The sequence below is a fragment of the Zonotrichia albicollis genome, chromosome 10 (assembly GCF_047830755.1).
Source record: "Zonotrichia albicollis isolate bZonAlb1 chromosome 10, bZonAlb1.hap1, whole genome shotgun sequence".
In the NCBI taxonomy this organism is placed as follows: Eukaryota; Metazoa; Chordata; class Aves; order Passeriformes; family Passerellidae; genus Zonotrichia; species Zonotrichia albicollis.
In genome coordinates, this window is record NC_133828.1 from 27657441 (window position 1) to 27677523 (window position 20083).

Below are 20083 nucleotides of genomic sequence, written 5' to 3' on the forward strand. Positions count from 1 at the left end.
CATCTGTCCTGTTACAACTTGTGCTGTAATCAGTGGTGTCGTCCTGGGATCATGAGGGCAAAGGGGGAGTTTAACACAATGTTGTTTTATGTTCACAGACAAATGTAAGCTGATACTCTTTTCCCCATCCCCACACCCCATCTCTTTTCAGGGCTTTTGATTGAAGTTAATAATCATCATGTCTGACCCAGTAGTTCTGCGTAGCATCAAGAGAGTGGGAGAGGATAATTATGCTTTTGACTCAGATGGCAAATGTAAGAAGTTTATTCTTCAGTCACCTCCTTATGTTATAAAGCATGTAAAATATGTGGTGGATGGCCTAAGCAAAGGAAGTATATAATACAAGCAAATAGTCTGTGGAATAAATAGGGTTATATAAATAGGGTTATATGGTACCTGCTGTCATAAATATGCTGCCCCCAAAACTTTTCTGTAAATATATAATTATCCCTACTCATGGACAATCTTTACAGGCAAACTAAGAAGTTCAAGGTATCATCATAGGTTTTTACACTCAGTACTTTGCTGTACAAGTAAAAGGGTTCTATTGAAGAAAATAAAGTAAGAAGTGCTGTCTTACACAGTTTCTTCTGGCAAACACTCATATTTGTAGTCATACATGTATTCAGCAGAATTCTTATGAGCTAATTCTATGAGCTTAGGTAATGCTAAAATCTGCATTCCCTCTTCTTATCAGAGCTTGTCTTTTTTTCCATTTTTCCTTTGCAATATGCAAATGATCAGGTCCCATGGAGCTCTAGAGTTTATGTTTCACTTGTCTATAGAAGGTTATTTACTTTAGCAATAATCATTAACTAGACTGTGCATTTATTTTCCTTCACAGATAACAGCCTCAAGAAATCAGGGTAAGTCATGTACATGATTTGAGCAATCAATATTTCTAGGAATATTCAAATAAGTTAGTGTTATTGGATCAGATTGATGGAATATTTATTTTTTTAAAAAAGGTGTTCTCTAATGTTGAACCTTCTTATTTGAGACAACTGAAACAGTTGTCTTTGGTAGACCAAAGCAGTCCTAGAAACTTTTAAAAACATAAATGCCAGCAATATGATCTTCCTTCTGAAAATGTTTTTGATATTCAAATTTATCTTTCTTCTTCCATGTTTTTAGTTTGAGGAAACACTTTTTCAGGAATTTTAACCAGACTTGATTAATTTCTCTTAAAACTTAACTGTGAGATTTTAAAACAAAAGATCTTAGATACTAAGATCAAGTGTAGAATTCTGATAGTTAAAATTTGGGATGATTTAGTGAATTTGACCTTCAGCTATTATTAGAGGTCTGATTGGAATTGAGAGCCTCCTCCTTTCTAGACCTTTGGATAACTCTGTAGCTGGCTGGACAGTAACAATACTATAATTTGAGCCAGCTCTTTCTGACACTGTGTAGCCAGTCTGGGAGCTGCCTCTAGAACAGGAAAACCAGAGTATCACTTAATTTTTCCTGTTGTCAGGTTGCCCATCTAAGAGAGCACCAGCCCAGTATTAGAAGTCTACCACGTCTTTCCACCATGAAACCCAAGTTCTGCTGGACTTTCACATGTAACATGCATGTGATCCATACATACCTGAAGGAAAGCTTCCTTTAGGCTTTCTAGGATCTGGTTTCTGAAAACAGTTTATGACAAATACAGCTTGAATAGTTTGCTTCATTAAAAACCAAACCAAAACAACCCACCACAAACAGAATATCCCTATCATTCATCACTGAATGTACACAGCTGCTGATGATCCCTTGCTGTAGGAACAGGAACTTTCTCTGTCTTAACGGAAGGATTATCCAACAATTTGGGCAGTAGGTTCTTCTTCTTTAGCTGACCTCAAAGAACCCACAATCTACATTATAGGAACAGTGTGTTGAGGAGCTGCTTATGGAACACAGTATAAACTTTAGAGAATTTTAACCTAACCTTCATTCTAGTCTCTGTCTAAAATTTCAAAGAACTATCAAATCACTGATTCCAAAGAAATCTGGAAGAAACAGCTTGTCTCTTAAAATTCTGGGCAAAATGTCTCAAGTAAAATGTAATTTTAGAGAAGCAACCAAGAGAGTAAAAGTAATAATATAAAATCTTATCCTTTTTGCCAGAAATTTCTACGCATATGAAGAGCCTTTTATAGAGAAGAAAAGTGAAAAGTGAGTTAAGTTCAATTCTTTATACTTGGCATATGAAACAAAATAAGTACTAAAATACAAGTTCATAATTTTATGTTTTCTGTTGTTGAAGGTCATCAAAGAAGAAAGAAAACAGTGTTCGTGTTGGCTTCTTTCAGCTGGTAATGAAAGCAATGTCTATAAATATTTGACATGTATTGTGTTGCAGAATAAGTGACAATAACCAATAAGGTTGTTTTGGGGTATAGCTGTGACTAAGCTGAACTTTTAAGGATTAAATCTTTTGGCCTGAAATCCTACCAATAAAATTCAGTGGGAATTCACTAGAACCCCTTGTTGCCTTGTCTGTTTGGTGTCAAAAATGTCTGTTAAACACATTATATTTAAGCTACAGGTACATATATGGAAATGAGGTAAGTTGCATAGCAGGGATTTAGGTGACCTTGGTTCATTCTTATTTCTGCCAAAAATCTTCTGTGTGATATTTGGCAGATAATTTAGCTCCCTCATAATTGTTCCATGGGTTTTAGATTATTTGGTTGCAATGGAAACTTGTGGATGCACAATATCATATGGTATGAATTACATCTAGCCTTTGATGTAATTCCAATCTAAATTTTAAAATAAATGTAGTCAAGAGCATGCAGCTAAGAGATCTTACTACTCCTGGTTTGCACACAGCCCAGTCAGTTAGTCTGTAATGTGTCCAAACAAGGATGGCCCTGACTGTAGCAGCAGGCTGGTGCAGTAACATCCCTTGTAATGCACCTGGCTGAGTATCTCAGGTCCTGGTTGGGTGTTGGGTGGAGACAACAGTCTGTCCCCACAGAGGGCAAGCAGAGAGGTTTGCACAGGTATTTAACTCCTGAAGTGCTGCTGGTAGATACAGCATGTTTGCTTCAGATGTGCTGAGAGATCAGATATCACATGAATTTTAGCTATGAAAACTTGCTCTGAGATGTTTAGTTGGTTTCCTACCACAGCACCACAGACTTTTGAGAAATTGGATGACTCTTTTCAGAGTCTCTACATAATGCCCTAAGGCTTTTTCCTCCCCTCCTACTCTCTCCACTGGAAGTCTGCAAAGCAGACTATATATATGAATTATAGTTAACTATTTTTAATCTCTTACCTAGTTTCTGGAATGATGATCATGCAGAATGATATTGAGCTGTTAATGTTATCTGATAATACATTCATTCACATGTTACAAGGAAGCTTGTAATAATTTATGAGGCTGTAATCACAGATGTAATTAGATTAGATTGGACAGAGAGATTTTTCTTCTTTCTATATTGAAGATACTTCTGAAATTTAAAGAGAATGTTTTTTTATCTGATCCATCTAATTTATGATTTATCATTACACAACCAGTATGAAGACTGCCTTGCAACAGAGACCATAATTTTTTCTTCCCTCTTTAGTTTCGATTTTCATCATCTACGGAGATTTTAATGATGGTTGCTGGTAGTTTGTGTGCTATTGTTCACGGAGTGGCCCAACCAGCTGTGCTGCTTGTGTTTGGTGCAATGGCAGACACATTTATCGAATATGACATTGAAATGCAAGAGCTTAAAAACCCAAACAAGACATGTGTAAATAACACCATAGTGTGGATTAATGGTACTATTTATCACAATGAAAAGAACGCCACAATAAGATGTGGGTAAGTATGGATGTTATCATTGTTATCATATCCCATTGTTATCATAGCTTGTCAGAGAATGCATTGCTATTGAAGGTTCTGGTCAGCCTCCAAATCTTATATTTTTTGTTCATAAGATGGTTCTGATTACATAGTCCTGTTTCTGAGCTGGTGATATTATCTGGAGGGACAGAAGGTCAGCTTGGATCTTGGTCTTTCAGCTATAGTTGTCAGCAAGAATATTCTTCGATTATGATTGTTTGGATAACAAATATATATGTTACCTATCTGATGATAGGATAATCATTTTCTCTGATTACACTGTAGGTAGTAATGACTTCTGGTCATTCTGGTCAGAACTTAGTTACCTGTAGGTGCCTGCTGACTTCTGAGCAAGTTACCTAAACTTTTGTCCCAGAGAGGAATGAGCATTTCTAGAATGCAATTCATCTTAGCTTATGGGGGATGTCTGAGGCAGATCAAAAGAACTCCCCATAAGACATGCTGTTTCTTTCCATTAAATATAATAAATGGAGTCCAGATAATTCATTCAGATACAGATTTCTGTAAAGGTGAAATTTGAACCTGTAACCTTTCCTAAGGATCATTTCTTGGTGCACCATTATAAATTAATTCCTTTCCACTGAGTGGTCCATCCACCATGTCTCTCCAGTTTAGAGCCAAGGATGTCATGCAGGATAGTATCAAATGCTTTGCACAAATCCAGTTAGTAGATGATGTCAGTCACTCTTCTCTCATCCATCAGTGCTGTACCTCTGTCGTAGAAGGCCACCAATTTTTTCCAGCATGAGTTGCCCTTAGTGAAGTCACACTGGCTGTCACCAGTCACCTCCTTATTTATCATATGCCTTGGCACAGTTACTAGGAGGATCTGCTCCACTATCCTAATTGTCATGTAAAATTGTTCTGGATATCTGTGTCAGATCACTTAGGTTAACAACCTAAGTTGTTTCCATGACTGTTTTTTGTCAGAGATCAAGTCAGGTGCAGAATGGTCCCTAGTGGCTTAAAAGTTCAGGGTACAAAATTTTGGGTAAGTTAAATAAAATTTGCTGTTCTGCAGGATGTTTTTGAAAAAGTTTTCTAAATGCATAACCTATAACAACCTATTTCAAAGTAGATTAAATGCAAAAGCAGCAATTCAGTGTCCTTCACTGATATTAGGAGTAATTATCACTACTACTTGTGTAACAAAACAAATGATCATTTTAGATTAGTAAGTTTATGGTACAAAGTAATATTTTATTTGACTTTAGCAGCCCTCACTTCTCCCTATAAAATGCAGTTGAAATCTGAATGTTATTAGTTGCTTGGCACAAAGCAAGAACATTCAACAACTAATGAAGACTTGTTGGGCAGCTCTTCTCTGAAACACCCTCTCGCCTGTGCTGCTTTGGAGCAGGCAGTCTGGGGGCGTTTCCTGGGCACTACAGGGGTGCTGCAGGATGGTGGAGCTTTTCTGGTAGCTGCCAGCTCCCAACCCCTGTGCAAAGGCCAGAACAGGGAAACCAGCCCCTTGCAATAGCTTTGGTATTGGGAAACAATGCCTCTGTTAGCAAAACAAGCTGACTTCACCTGGTCTGAATCTAACTTGAGGATCAGATTAGAAACCTGTGAGAAACTTAAAAACGTATTACTCACTTCTTTTTTCCTTTTTTTTCCCTTTTCCTTTTTTCAGGCTGCTGGACATTGAACAGGAAATGACCAAGTTTGCAGGATACTATGCAGGAATTGGTTGTGCCATACTTGTGTTAGGATACCTCCAAGTCAGTATTTTGTTTTCCATTTTGAGTTCAAAGTTTAAATCACTAAATAGTTAAATTTATAATTATTATGTTGGTTTTAACTGATTAGCTACTTATTTGAGCAGAACAGATGCTTTCAGTTCTCATTCCATTGCTGAAATATGTTAGCTCTGGCAATCTGAGAGCTCCTAGGATTTGGGCATGCATACCTTTGTAAAAGGATGCATTTTACCCATGCCACAAGCAATACTTGATCAAGTGTAGCCACTATGGAATCCACATGCCCTCCAAAAATAACAGCTGAAGGGCATGCAGATTCCCAGTAGGCATCTCAGCTGTGTTGAGCCCTGTTTCTGTTACAGAGATATTACAGAGCAATACTAGTGTAAAGCTAATGTTGAACAAGAATTATACCCTACATATTCTGTAGTAATTGTTTGGTCCTTATGACTGAAGTGAGTCAAAAGCTTGGATGATTCCTGCAAAGTCTGCTGAAGGCCCGTGGCTTTTGAAGCTTTTTATAATTGCAAACATCACTTGTCAATCTTCTTCCTGAAAACTACCCAAGAATTTTGCAGAGGTAGGATGGCTGCCATCTCTGTATTACTTATATTTGTAGATGGAAAAAGTGTTGTCCATATGGCAGTCATGTAACAACATAAATAATTTAACTTGCCTCTCTTCCCATTTTATCAGAACTGAGACAAATGCCTGATCCAGAGGCTATATAAAATTGTTGGATTATTTAAAGACCAAAACAGCTATCATGTCTATGTAGCCAGAATGTATTTTACCTGAATAGTAATTTTATCAACAGCCTTTCCCATTCTAGTCAAATTGCTTTTTCTGATTTGTTGGGAGTAGAAAGACTTTTTACTGCAATTATCAGCTATTTTCTGCTTTTCCCAGATCTGCTTTTGGGTTATGTCTGCAGCTCGTCAGATACAGAAAATCAGGAAAGCTTATTTCAGGAAAGTAATGCGAATGGATATAGGCTGGTTTGACTGTACATCTGTAGGAGAACTGAACACCCGAATTTCTGAGTAAGTAATCTAAGAAACTCACATGCTACAGAAAATATTTTGCAATTCCTTCCAAACACTGCAGAATGCAAATAACCAGGCATGTGACAAACACCTTTTGGTAGAAATACAGCTATGTTCATGGGAGCAGCAACCAGACTGATTAGCTCTCCCATCTTTGAACTAAGTACCGTAACTGTTGAACCTCAATTATTTCCCTTTCATGACTTGTCTGACAGCAAATGTGTGGGTGGGTGGGTGGGTGGTGGGTTAGATGGGTTTTGGGGTGGGGTTTTTTTCCCAGTTTGTCCTCTCCTTTCTTCTCCTTTTGTGCCCAGTCATTTCAGAGTGATCTGTAATTTGGCTGCCAGTGCACACTTCCTGAATCTGCTGGGGCACAGTAGGAAGAGCCAGCTAGTGAACCAGTCTGCTGCCAGAACTTTTCCTAGGAAAGGACAGTATATCCTCTCCAATATTCATGCCCAAAAGGCTTCTCCATTGCAAAGGCATCAGGTTTTCTCATTGTACTCCAGGGTCTTTATATGGGGTAATGATGAAAGAATAGGGATGAGGATGGGCCCTCTCTTGTGAAAAGCAACTAACCCACATGTGGCCAAGACCTGCAACACAAACTGAAGTTATGCTCACCACTCTTCTGTTGATTTTTGTTGCTGTTGTAATTGTTTTCCAGTGATGTTAACAAAATTAATGAGGCTATTGCTGATCAAGTAGCAATCTTCATCCAGCGCATAACCACCTTTGTAGGTGGATTCCTCCTGGGATTTGTCAGTGGCTGGAAATTGACCTTGGTTATCATTGCAGTCAGCCCTCTGCTTGGGGTTGGAGCAGCTCTCTATGGCTTGGTAAGTGAATTGTGAAAGGTTCCCATTGAGCAACAATGAACAGGAAAGATCTGGCCAGAAAGCTGTGAGGATTGGTGAAGTTGATCACACCCCTTTAAAGTCAAGAGAGACAGATTATGGTCCCACTAGCACTGAGGGAGAGGTGGGGTAGAGGGGAGGTGGGCTTTGCTCTCACTTTGTTTTTTCTGATTCCCAGAGTAGTAAATCCTGCTTCTAAGAGGGGAGTGTAAGCTTACCTTCTTGGGGGTCCTGTGGATGGGTATTAATGCTGAGATCAGAAGTTTGGTCTTTACCTTTCTCAATTACTACACGCCTGCTTTAGATGGCTACAAGATACAGGACTTGATTTCTCTATGTTAATGAGTGACTTTTGTGGGTGCTAAGTTTCAGAGACATAAAATGGTTGAAAACAACTACTCAAACTTACCTCAAACTGTCTCTGCTCCCAGAAGCTGCTGCACCTTCTCCAGTTGTTCCTGTTCTACTTCTCCATGCACTTCCTACAAACTTCCTGTCACTGTACAAAGGACAGTGGAAAGGGAAACTGCAGGATGTTCTTCCCTTTCATCTCCTCTCCCACAATCAGCAGGGCTGGGTAATTCCTGCTCATCTTCTTCATTCTTGTTGGGTTCAGTCCTCTGGCAATCTCATTTCTTTCCCATCAGGAACAGCTTGCTATAATTTTGCTATCAAACATCTAATGTAACTGTGACTAATTTCTTGTCCTCCAGCTCTCCTTTTGTACCTTGTGCTGGCTGCAGGTAGCTGATATGAATAATGACTCATGTGAAGTGGGAGAGCAGAAACTTGGCAGGGAATGAAATAAAACCCAAAATGTTTTTTCTTCATTTGTTCCACCTTATTCCCCTTTATCTTGGTAATTTTCTCCCTTTCTGTTCTTACTTTACCCATCTCTTTCCAGACACATACCTACTTTTAAGGTTTTCCTCATTATAAGCCTTTCCAGCCCAAGTCTTTGTTTTATACCATGAAGAAAATAGACCCAAAGTCAATCTGGCCTGGTTTCCTGTCTTCAAAAAGGACTAATAGATGCAAGGGATAGGGTATTTGGAAAGAGAAAGGAAAGGCTGACACATTACACTTTCTAATGATATCTCATTCCCAAGTCAATGTGGTATCTCTGTGTAGAATTGTCAATTACTACATTTTCATCCATTAATTTGAGCAGTTTTTTGAGTCTAAGTAAGCTTTTGGCATCCAGTGAGCTCTTGGTTGCTGTGTAGGGACCTGTTTGCTATCAGCCCATGAAACAAAGCACAGGGTGGCAACATCTGTTTTTATCCTCCCCCACCACTACAGTTACCTTTTCCTAAAGTTGGGATCTGCCACGGTGGTTAAAGGGCTGCTCCTGGCACTTAAACTCCCCCTTCCTCCCACTGTGCACAAACCCTCAGTGTGCAATCTGCTTCAGCCTAGTTACAGCAGAGAGGGGGAGGGAGGGAGGCAGGGCAAGCAGGAGTTGTCAGCTGCTCTTTCCAGCTACTTGGAGCAGAGCTGTTGCAAAACATATGCTACAAAGGTGTATTATACCCTGGCACTAGAAGACCTAAGTCTTAGAATGTGCAGCATGCCTAATAAAAGCCTGCTTGGAGTGCAGGAGGTGACCCAGTGCAGAGCAGCCAGCACAGGGTGATAGCCAGCATTGCTCATCTCTGTCCTTTTCTGTACCTGAAGTTCAGGTGTAACCAGCACTGCTTATGCCTTTCTAGGCTGTGGCAAAACTAACAGGCCGAGAATTAAAGGCTTATGCAAAAGCTGGAGCTGTGGCTGATGAAGTGCTCTCATCCATCAGAACAGTGGCTGCTTTTGGTGGGGAGAAGAAAGAAGTTGAAAGGTTTGTTTGAACAAACTCTAAGGTCTCTGATTTCTTTTTCCTGAAGCAATGTAATGCTGTAATGCACATCAGATGCATAACAATTAATTGCTATATTCTACAACTCTGACTATCTAGTAGCTTTGAAACTTATATGCATGTATGTTTCAGAAATTTAGGTTTCAAGTAACGTATGCAGAATTAGTTTTATAATTCAGTCTATCAGTGAGATAAAGCATCAGCAATACTATCTTCAATCATGCTTACTTGTAGGAACATTCTGTCAAATTTTTCCCTAAATGCTGTCTGATGTATCACTTTTTACAGCATATCTGAAAACTTTGAGTAGTTTCAAGCTAAGTAGGAGAATTAGTTTCATCAGGACATCCTCATGATCACATTTAATCATGACATCATTTTTCATCAGAAAACCATCAGGTTTTTCTTCTGCAAATTTCTCTTAAATTCTATGAAAACATAACATGGCTGTAGGATGTGCTCTGGAGTGTTGGCCAGATTCTCAAATCCTGTTTTAATCTGCTAAAACTCCAAACCCCATGATGAGGTATCTGTAATGAGTGTGGCTTTTCTTGTGCTTGTTACACTAGAACATACAAGGATTTAATGATCTGGGAGCATTGCTGGTTTCAGCAGTGATCTCTCACTTCAGACTGATTCTGTTTCAACCTTATGTGTGGACATTCTACTGAGACATCAAAGTTGCCTCATATGATCTTTGCTCATTTGGAAATTTCTGTCAAATTTATTTAATTCCCCCTTATTTTTCTCTCTTTCGACAGATATGATAAGAACTTGGTGTTTGCTCAGCACTGGGGAATTCGAAAAGGAATGATAATGGGATTATTCAGTGGTTACATGTGGTGTATAATTTTTCTAAGTTATGCATTAGCCTTTTGGTATGGCTCCAAACTTGTCCTTGAGGAAGAAGAATATTCACCTGGCACTCTTCTGCAGGTACTCATTTTAGCTTGATGCAACTTTTCTGGACTGTTCTTAAAATAATAATTCTGGAACACACATCTTTTCTGGTATCTGGTGGCTCCATGGTAACAAACATTATTTATGTCTTTTAAAGATCATTACTCACTATAAGTATGACACAAGTGGATAAGATTTAAAAAAAAATCTTATTTTGTTTATTTTAAATATTTTGAATATTACCTATGGTTATCAGAATAATGCCTTCATTTGACAGCCCACAAAACTATCAGAGGCCTGAAACTAGCTTTTCCATTTTGTGGGTCAGCATGGGGCTTCTGGGATGTTGGCTTTTCTGAAGAATTTTATGATGAAAAATGTTGTGGTAAAGAGACACCTAACCAAAGAAAGCCTTGTCACATCTAATTTCTCATGAACACTTTGTGTTCCTTTGAGAAACCATTTCCTGTTGTTTTGTTTTTACAAAGGCCATGTAAACATGTATGCAGATAAAAACACACCTGGCTGTGGCTCCTGCAGCATGTACAAAAACTGTGTTAACCTGCATGGCACTCGTGCTTTCACTTCTGCTCAGTAGGTTCTTCAGACACTTCTGGCCTCAATGCAACAAAGCCAACATCTACAGGTATTTTGGTTGCTTGCTTAAGCCAGCACTGCCCAAATGGCAGACTCCAGTCCAAACTCAGAACAACTTTTCCTGAGCCTTAGTAGGTTCTGGGTATTCTGATGAGACATCTGCTTTTGCTCCTTCTCTGTCTGTTGCATACCACCAGAGTTCCCAACCACCTGCTGCACATAGTGCAAAGTTTCCTGCTAAATGGAACTTGGCAAATTACCCTGAGAACATTGTAAACCTGACTCATTCTGTTCAAGGAGGAAATAATTTGCACCTGCTCTCAATACGCATAGTTGATATGAGGCAGTGCTGTGAAAAACAAAATCAGAAATTCTTTGCCTTGCTATAGTCCAGTGTTTCCAAATGACAAATGGCAACAGTGGGGAGCTACCCTGTGGCTGAAAAACTGTAGCTGCCAATGGAGAGAGAGTCCCTTATGCCCTTCCTCCCAGCTTCCAGTCATTTTCTTCTACTTCATATTTTCTACCATACACTCCTAGTTTGGCAGGGGGCAGGAGGGGGAATTTCTAGATACAAAACATTGAAATATGCTTTTCCTGCTCTCTCAAAAAGTCATACAGTCACCATACTGCATTGAGATGTACTAAGTATTGCCTTCCCTTCTTCTTCTGCCAGGTGTACAGAACATGCTCCTTCATGTTCATGACAGACTCTGACAGGCTTAGAACCGCCTTGCTTTAAGACTCATTCCTGCAAGAAAATCAGTTGGTAGTAAAGCTGAGTGTAAATGTATGGCATGATCTCTACATCCCAGCAAAGACATGTGCAGTGCACAGTGTGCATCCAGGAGATTCCTCCACTTTAGCTACAGGGATATTCCCATAAACATCATCATACTGCAAAGGAGAACTGAGTCCTATGTACTGTTATTTCTTTCTCAACTGTAGTGTTTCCTTACACACTTTGCCCCATTGATCCTGAGTTCTGTTTGTGTTATATCCAAAAGTGCAGCTGGGTCCTTGATTGCTTCTTAGCAGAATTTGCAGGCCAAGCTAGAGCAAATGGTTACATACCAGACACAACATTCCATGTCCTTGTGTGCAGGGTGAATGTTCAAACTAGCACCCACAATAAAGCAACAAAATGGACCAAAAGCCTACACCAAACCCTTATAACCTGTTCTGCCAAAACACCTCTGTAATTGAAAAACTAAGGAGAATTAAACAGAGCAAATTCTAGGAAAAAACCTGTCAAAAAGTGTTCAAAAGCACACCCCATATGGTAGCACTGAGAAGAATAAGCTATGCTTACAATACAATGCAGACACAGACAATGAAATGATTTGCATCCATGTGGCACACAAGTGCTAAATAAGCCTCTACCTTCCCTATGTTCACCACCTTGCAGTGTCCTGTTCTTTGAAGCCCCTGCCAGCATTTGCAGTCTTAGTTCCTGTCTATATTTAAGAACCTTCATAAAAGCCTTTCATAGAAAGTATTGGCAGCTCTTAGGAAATCTCTAACAAACAGTTTTGTGTTTTAGTTGATGTGCTACAGCTTCACTTGATTCTGATCACAAGGCCACACACCAGAGCTGAATTCTTGGACTCAAGGGTCCTCTGATATTCAATATTCTATCCAGCTTTATTGCCTGTCAGTCTTCCCAGGAAGAGCAGATGCTGTTGCTCATTTTCTCTCATGCTGTCCTAGGCTTAAGCAAAAAGAGAATCCTTGGGCTTTCAGAAGGGGATTATTAGTGATTTTGGTTCTTAGAAAAGAGCTTAAAACCGTGAGCCCATTGGGTATGTCTTACCTGTAGAAACTCTTCACCCAAAATGATAGAATATTTTCACATCAAAAAGTGGCTTATTCAGTGTTTGTAGCAACCTTACAGTTAATTTCTCTGTGAGACAAAGAAAAAATATTCTCTATAGCTGGTACTTCCTTCAAAAGTAAGCTTTGTGAGTATTGGATCACCCAGGAGCTGCAATATACAAAGATTGTAATACAGTGGTTTAAGCTTCTTTCTATTTTTCCTTACTGGTGAAAGGTATCCCTGAAATAATCTAATTCCCAACAACCTCCTGTTCCAGACCTTGTTTCAAGGAAAAGGCACCCAGTCAAACTGAGATGGCTTAAAAATACATCAGGGGCATCTCAGTAAATACCTACATGCAAACTTTTATAGGCAAAGACAAATATGAGTTGATTTCCTTCAGCCTCAAGCAGATCTGTAAAAGACAGCAAAAATGCCTTCTGAAATGCATTTATTTGCTTTCTTGTTGGCTAATAGTGCTCATATAGTGGATCACTTCAGTTCAGCGGGTGCATGAGAAGTCATAAAGCGACTGTAGTTGGGTTTGCCTGTCTAAGCTGTAAGCTATAGTAAAAATGTGATGTCATATTTTGTTAACTTCTTTTTCCGCTTCTTCAGGTTTTCTTTGGTGTTTTAATAGGAGCATTAAATCTTGGCCAGGCATCTCCCTGTCTGGAAGCCTTTGCCACTGGTCGTGGGGCTGCAACAAACATTTTTGAGACAATAGATAAAGTAAGTATTGCATTTCTAAGCTGTGTTACTTTGTAGTGCAAAAATAATTAAATATGCCTGAAGTGGTACCAGTTTTATCTGCAGTGTAAATGAGGAAAAATGAGTCTGATTAAGGAAAAACTGACTGTGCAATAGAAAAGTCTAGTGGGATGCACATGGACTCAAAGAACGCATTGAACAGATTTCGTAAGTGGCCTGGTGGTGAGTTCTGAAGCTTTACCTTGGCTGCTGCTGTTCCTTGTTCCCATTTCTCCTTACAGGCAGTTACTTACCATGCTGGCCCACGGAAGGTGTACTGGCAGGCAGTAATAGCCACTCTGCAACCACACTTGCAGCAGCCATCCCGTAACTCCCAGACTCCAGATGGCATCAAAAGCTGTGGCTTTGTTGGCATTAGTGGTGAAGGTGGCCTCTGTCACCTGTCCCAGAGCTACCCTGAGCAAAAATGGGACCAAATGGGCACAGGAACAGCTCATGCAGCTGTCATAAATGTTAATCACAATATTATCTAAACAGATACTTGAAACCATTGTATGAGAGACCCTGAGATGCCACTGAAATTTATTGATTCCTTTCTATAGCTTTATACATTTAGTGGTTGGAAATGTACTGTTGATTTCTTAAAGTATGTATTATCTCTGTTCACTGACAGGCTTTATTGTGCTGAAAGCTGTATAAACACATTAAAATGCTGCTTGTCTTCTACAGAAAACATAAGGCTATGGTAATGCTAACAGTTTTTAGTAACCCTTCAAACTTCTGTAATAATGATAAAACATATACACTTCATAAGCTAAAGCTCTAAAATGAACTGAAAATAGAGATGGATTATAGATTTTTTTCTGAGAAAAAAATTAAAATCATAAAGAGTTGCAACAGTAAGGATTAATCACAATATTCAGGATAAGGCTGAGTCACAAAACCTTAGGGTAAAAAAAGCAAACCAACATCACATTTCATCTATCCAGAGAAAGGGTGACAAAATTAGATCCATCTGCTTGCTGTATTTGTAGATTTATGATTAGACAGTACAAGCACAGCTCTGCCCTGGCAATAAAACTAGTCATGTTGAGGTTCCCATTTGTAGGATCAGTGAAACTTCGTCACAGATTAGTATCAGATTTTAAGTAAGTTATATTCCCAAAGTGAAACCAATCTTGTAGCTGTTCTTAACATCTTAGAACAAAGACATTTCTCATTTTAACTTTCCTTTCAATCTGTTAGGCTATATTAAAAAGGCATGCACATTTCAGTTATCAAATATTCATTGCTATATTTTAATTTACTGCTTGTATTCCATGCTTCAGAAATCTATCCTTAGAAAATTTTATTTCTTTGTGATTCCTCAAATTTCTTAGTTCTCTGCTCATGTGTAGAAATCCACAATACCCATCACCTGGCCAAAAGTACATGAGACATGAAGCACTTATTAGGAAAACTACAGTATTTCAGCTCTTAGGACTGAGTGCACAAGGATGGATGTTTTAATTGCCAAGTGGCAAGGCCTGAAGATTTTCAGCAATAAATTGGTTGTTCGGTGCTATGAAAGGATGTTTTTGAGTGACGTAGTACCATTTTATCCCTGAGGAGCTGGCTAAATTAGCTTAGTCAAAATATCTCTGTCAGTCAGCTACTCAGTTCCAGCCAAAACTGCCTGAGTGCTTGGCTGTGGTATTTGCAGTAAGCCTGCAATGAGAAGAGGGTGCATCCTTCTTGTCTGTCCTACCCACCAGTGCCAACTCCCCCATCACTCTGGCCCTCAATTCCATGTCCCTTGCCTGCTATCCCTGGGGCAGAGCTTGCAGCTGGCTCCATGCAGCCAAGTGCTGCTCAGTCAGAAGTGCCATGGCTTTGTATGGGATTCTATTTATCTACTGCAGCACTGTTGACTGTTTAACAGCAAATAAATAACCCAATAAATTTCATCCTAGAAACCCACCATTGACTGCATGTCAGAAGATGGCTACAAGCTGGATAAAGTACGAGGGGAAATTGAATTTCATAACGTAACATTCAATTATCCATCCAGACCAGACATAAAGGTAATTATTCATCACTCATGCTGTGAACACAATTATTGTAAACAAGAAAAATATCCTGGTTGTGCCAGCAATTTCTAGATTTTCCATAGAGATTGTTTTCCAGAAGCCCAGACTCTTTGCTTAAAAGTAGACTGAATAATTCTTCCATTAAAGTGTTCTTCTGCTTACTGTTTGGCTTATTTTACCATTCTGACATATCCATTGTCACATCTGCATATTCCTTGCTGCTGAACATAAACTCCCAGTAATTTTGGGCAAATTCACCTGTGTACAGCTTCTCTTGCGATCAGTGATGCCCTTGTATCAATGTGTACGAGACAGAACACAAAGTAATAAACTGAAGGCTCAAGAAGATTTTATAAAACTCTTCCATTACCCTGAGGATGCACCATGTGACCCATTAAAAGGCTAGGAAAGGGACAGGAGGGTAGGCTGTATATCCCACTCTTTATCCACTCCTGTGTTTGAATGGGCAAATTCTCCTTGGAAAAGCATATTTTTGGACAAGCATATTAGTGCTATTAAAGCATATTAGTGCTTTTACTTCTAAGGATGGAAGCACATGTTGTATCAGATTTTTCTACAAAATATCATGGTTATACTCTTAGTATTTATGCTGTAACATACATTCACAATACACACAGAGTGTTCTTTAAAGAGAATATAATTAATTAACTTCTCTAGTGTATTAACTTGACTAGTTCTTAATGATAAACAACAGGAACAATGAAAGGTCAAAATCTGCCTGCCTGTTGTAGAAATGTGTACTCTGCATCTACAAAGTCTTCAAACAGACTAAATGTGGCTTGCTTTGTCCTTTTTCTTCATAATACTTTTCTGAAGTTTGTAAAATTGCTTTGAATCTTTACTTTAAGATACAAAATATACTCACTTGGTTGTATGACCATGGAGAAATAAAATAGATAGATTCTGTTTCTTTTTTTTTTTCCTGTCCAGACTTTGGATAACCTTAGTATGGTGATTAAAGCAGGAGAGACAACAGCTTTTGTTGGATCTAGTGGAGCTGGGAAAAGTACAACAATACAGCTCATCCAGCGTTTCTATGACCCCACTGATGGCATGGTGAGTGTCCCAGACTACAGTGTGTTTCTCTGGCCCCAGAAACTGAAAGAATAGCTGGTTTCTTCTCCAAGGTGGGAAGCAATACTACTAACTTCCTTTTCATTTATTTCTTCTTCTTCTTTTTTTTTCCCAATTATTTTTTAAATGAGTGAAATATCTTCCTACACATTTCTTTTATAAAACTGTGCTTAGTAGTCTTATAAAAACAATTATGTGAAAAAGCCAGTTGTGTAGGAGAAAATAAAAATTCAGTGCTAAATCTGTGTAAAAACTATACCTATAGAAATGATAATTCAGGAGTGACAAATGTTTCCTGGAAAACACAGTATTGAACATTTAAACATTAACCCATAATATCACTTAAGTATATGCAATTACCACTTAGTAATGGCTTGGCTAAGAATATGAATTATAGCTATTCAAAATCTCATTCCATTTATGAGTTCCTATATCAGATAGGAACAGATAAGCATGTACATATTGACCTGTATTTGAACATATAGAAAACAAAGAAACAAATTACTGTAAATAACATAATCATCACTTTATTTTTACTTTTCACCTGATTTTATTTCTGGTGCCAAGCAGAAATGGGAAATGAAATCAAAGAGCACAACTCTGAGAGCCAATATTCTTACTACCACTATACCTCCTTCTTTATCTGATATTTATGCTGATCATGGAAACACAGCATCACAGGCCCTTCACTTCTACTGTGTCTTTCTTTGTCTCTGAAGTGGAGGGCATAACATCCCTGATTTTTTCCCTGATTTTGTGTCCATGTTCTAACTGTAGATTACGCTGGATGGCCACGACATCCGTTCCCTGAATATCCAGTGGCTGCGCTCCCAGATCGGCGTGGTTGAACAGGAGCCAGTGCTCTTTGCCACCACCATTGCAGAGAACATTCGCTATGGCCGGGACGAGGCTACCATGGAGGACATCATCCAAGCAGCCAAGCAGGCCAATGCTTACAATTTCATCATGGACTTACCACAGGTATGCTCTGCCTTGGAAAGTGTTTGGCAGAATTTGGCAAGAAAAAAAGAATCTTTTTGTCCTTTTGTCCCTCCTAGCCTGCAGCAATCTGTGCTCAAGTGGAAGGGCATAAGATGAATTCAGATAGGAGGCAACCGCCTTTCCTCTGATCACAGTAATTTATGTCTTATGCCATGTATGCCATGAAGTCATGAAAGCAAACAACCCCCCGTCACCCCCCCACCCCAAACTACAACCCCGAAAAGAGTTAATTCCTCAGGAATCATTTACACAACATTCAATATCATGGGAATAATTATGGCATGGTTTAAAAATTTGTATTTTTCATGTTTTGGAGATCTGTTTCTGTTCAGGCCAAAAGCAATGTAGAGCTCAGCCTCTCACTAGCCAGCATTTGTTACTTCACCTGTCTGTACTGATGCTCACAACCTCACCTTCTTGTACGAGCTCTGTAAACCAGCTGGAGGTTCCTTCTTCTCCAGTTTCTTCCCTAATGATGACAGGGCTTCAATCATTCCTCCTTACAAAGCCCAAATTGGATAGTATCAAGCTCTCTGCTTTTCTAGAATGTTATTTTGCCAAGTAGCTTCTGAAATGACATGTTACAACAGTGAATGTTTGACATGATTCAAGTACCCTAAACTAATATTAGTACATTGTCTTTATCCTCCATCTATGCATTTCGAGGCTTCCAGGAAATATTTACTGAAAGGCTGTTCAAAGGCCCCTACTTATTTCATGGAAATGGAGGAATAAAAAAGCTTTAGCTCTAAGGGAATATAATGATCCTGTCTCTCAATATGCCAGACTCTGTGTGTTTATTTAATTCTCTACCTGAACCCAATGCTGTTGGAGTATGGTATCCATGAATCACAGACAGTGTTCATGAGTCACAGGTCATCAGCAGACAAGGCCAGGAAAAGTTTGCTTGTCTGTCATCTGATGGAGAGTGGGTGGGTGATTCCTCTCCATTTCAGCTTCTGCTGATATAGCTCTTTCAAGCTGAACCAGAACATCTCACCTTTTTAAGTGCATATTTTGGTATGGGGTTGAAAACCTGATCCAGGCAAAATGATCTTGTACATTATGAAGAAAGTTATTTCACCTGTTGCTCTTTGAATCTGCTGCACTAACAATGTTTTTGTTTCAAGTCTACTCCAAGGACAATTCTGAGACATTTTACCACCACCTTCACCAGGATCTTAACAGGCTTTTTTCTTGTCTCTTTAATTTTAACTTTTTTTCTTCACACAGAAATTTGACACTCATGTTGGAGAGGGTGGAAGCCAGATGAGTGGAGGTCAAAAACAGAGGATAGCTATTGCTCGAGCTTTGGTGCGAAACCCCAAAATCCTGCTCCTGGATATGGCTACATCAGCACTGGATAATGAAAGTGAAGCAATTGTCCAAGAAGCACTTCATAAGGTTTGCTATAGTATAGCAAAAAATCAGACTCGAAAGGGCAGAAATTATTTATAATACACTCTGCAGAGGGTGCTCCTGAATTGTAACAAATCAGTCAGAAGCATTTCTTAATAACTCTTTTATAAAGTACAAGTAGAACCTTAGTATTATGGACTGAGAATAATTTTTACTTACATTGGGACATCAACAGAAACCTATAGCTCCCTTTGCCCAGAAACAGATGCTCCTCTGCGGGCTGTGGACGGAGCTGAAGTGGGCTGAACCCACTAGAAGGACGCCAGTTCGTTTGACGAGCCTTTAGGTGCAGAGCTGATGGGCAGCATTTGGGGCTGCTGTGCTGCGAGTGGCGCTGTTGCTGTTTCCCCCAGGCTCGCCTCGGCCGCACGGCGATCTCCATCGCTCACCGCCTGTCAGCCATCAAAGCCGCCGATGTCATCATCGGCTTTGAGCACGGCAGGGCTGTAGAGAGAGGAACTCACGAGGAACTCCTGCAGAGGAAAGGGGTTTATTTCATGTTGGTGACCTTACAAAGCAAAGGAGACACAGCACCTAAGAGAGAAGAAACACAAAGTAAGCATATTGTTTTCTTTTATAAAATCCCACAGAATGCAGATTTTCTTTTTTTTTTTCCTTTTTTTTTTCTTTCTTTCTTTTTTGAGGGCTAGTAGCCGCCTTTTTTTTTTTTTTCCTTCTGCTTTTATGACTGATTTTTACAATTCATAGAATTGATACACTGATAGCCCTGGCCAAAGTGGTTTTGCTGCATATGCACTGAAAGACCTTCCTTATATAAGTCTGCCCTGAAACATTAGTTCTGATCTGAAATATCCATCACTTTATAATTTCACTGAGTGCCAGAAGTCCTGTTCTGCTGCATTTGGGATTCAGGCACATTACAGACTATGCTGAAATCATCCTATTTGTTTTGCTAGAGGCAGATTTGAATTAAAGCTTCTGGAAATTAAGGTTCAATAGAATGATCCATTGTATTTTTGTGAAGCATGCATTGGATATTATTATCTTGAAATGAGAGAGCAATTGCAGACTTAAAATAGGTAAAAATGCTTTAGCAGTCACATCTGAAGTGAGACGGTCCTTGGGCTAATATTCAGTTAACTTCATTATTTCAAATACAAATATAAAACTTGTGAAACATGTAGGTTGAGTAGCAAGGTTATATT

The 20083-nt window shown here is 39.1% G+C and overlaps 1 protein-coding gene across 3 annotated transcripts in view; it reads left to right on the forward strand.

Annotated features, from left to right (window-relative positions):
- Positions 1–20083, forward strand: part of ABCB11 (ATP binding cassette subfamily B member 11) — a 38321-nt gene that overhangs the window by 1955 nt on the left and 16283 nt on the right. For all 3 annotated transcript variants that reach the window (XM_074548541.1, XM_005484030.4, XM_074548540.1), the window contains exons 2-17: positions 152–254; positions 845–866; positions 2113–2160; positions 2252–2300; positions 3564–3805; positions 5484–5571; positions 6460–6593; positions 7264–7435; positions 9166–9290; positions 10070–10244; positions 13240–13353; positions 15285–15395; positions 16353–16478; positions 17274–17477; positions 18732–18902; positions 19271–19472. In XM_074548541.1, coding sequence (XP_074404642.1) covers positions 179–254; positions 845–866; positions 2113–2160; positions 2252–2300; positions 3564–3805; positions 5484–5571; positions 6460–6593; positions 7264–7435; positions 9166–9290; positions 10070–10244; positions 13240–13353; positions 15285–15395; positions 16353–16478; positions 17274–17477; positions 18732–18902; positions 19271–19472 — 2059 coding nt within the window. In that variant the 5' untranslated portion in view covers positions 152–178. The remainder of the gene's footprint in view (positions 1–151; positions 255–844; positions 867–2112; positions 2161–2251; positions 2301–3563; positions 3806–5483; positions 5572–6459; positions 6594–7263; positions 7436–9165; positions 9291–10069; positions 10245–13239; positions 13354–15284; positions 15396–16352; positions 16479–17273; positions 17478–18731; positions 18903–19270; positions 19473–20083) is intronic.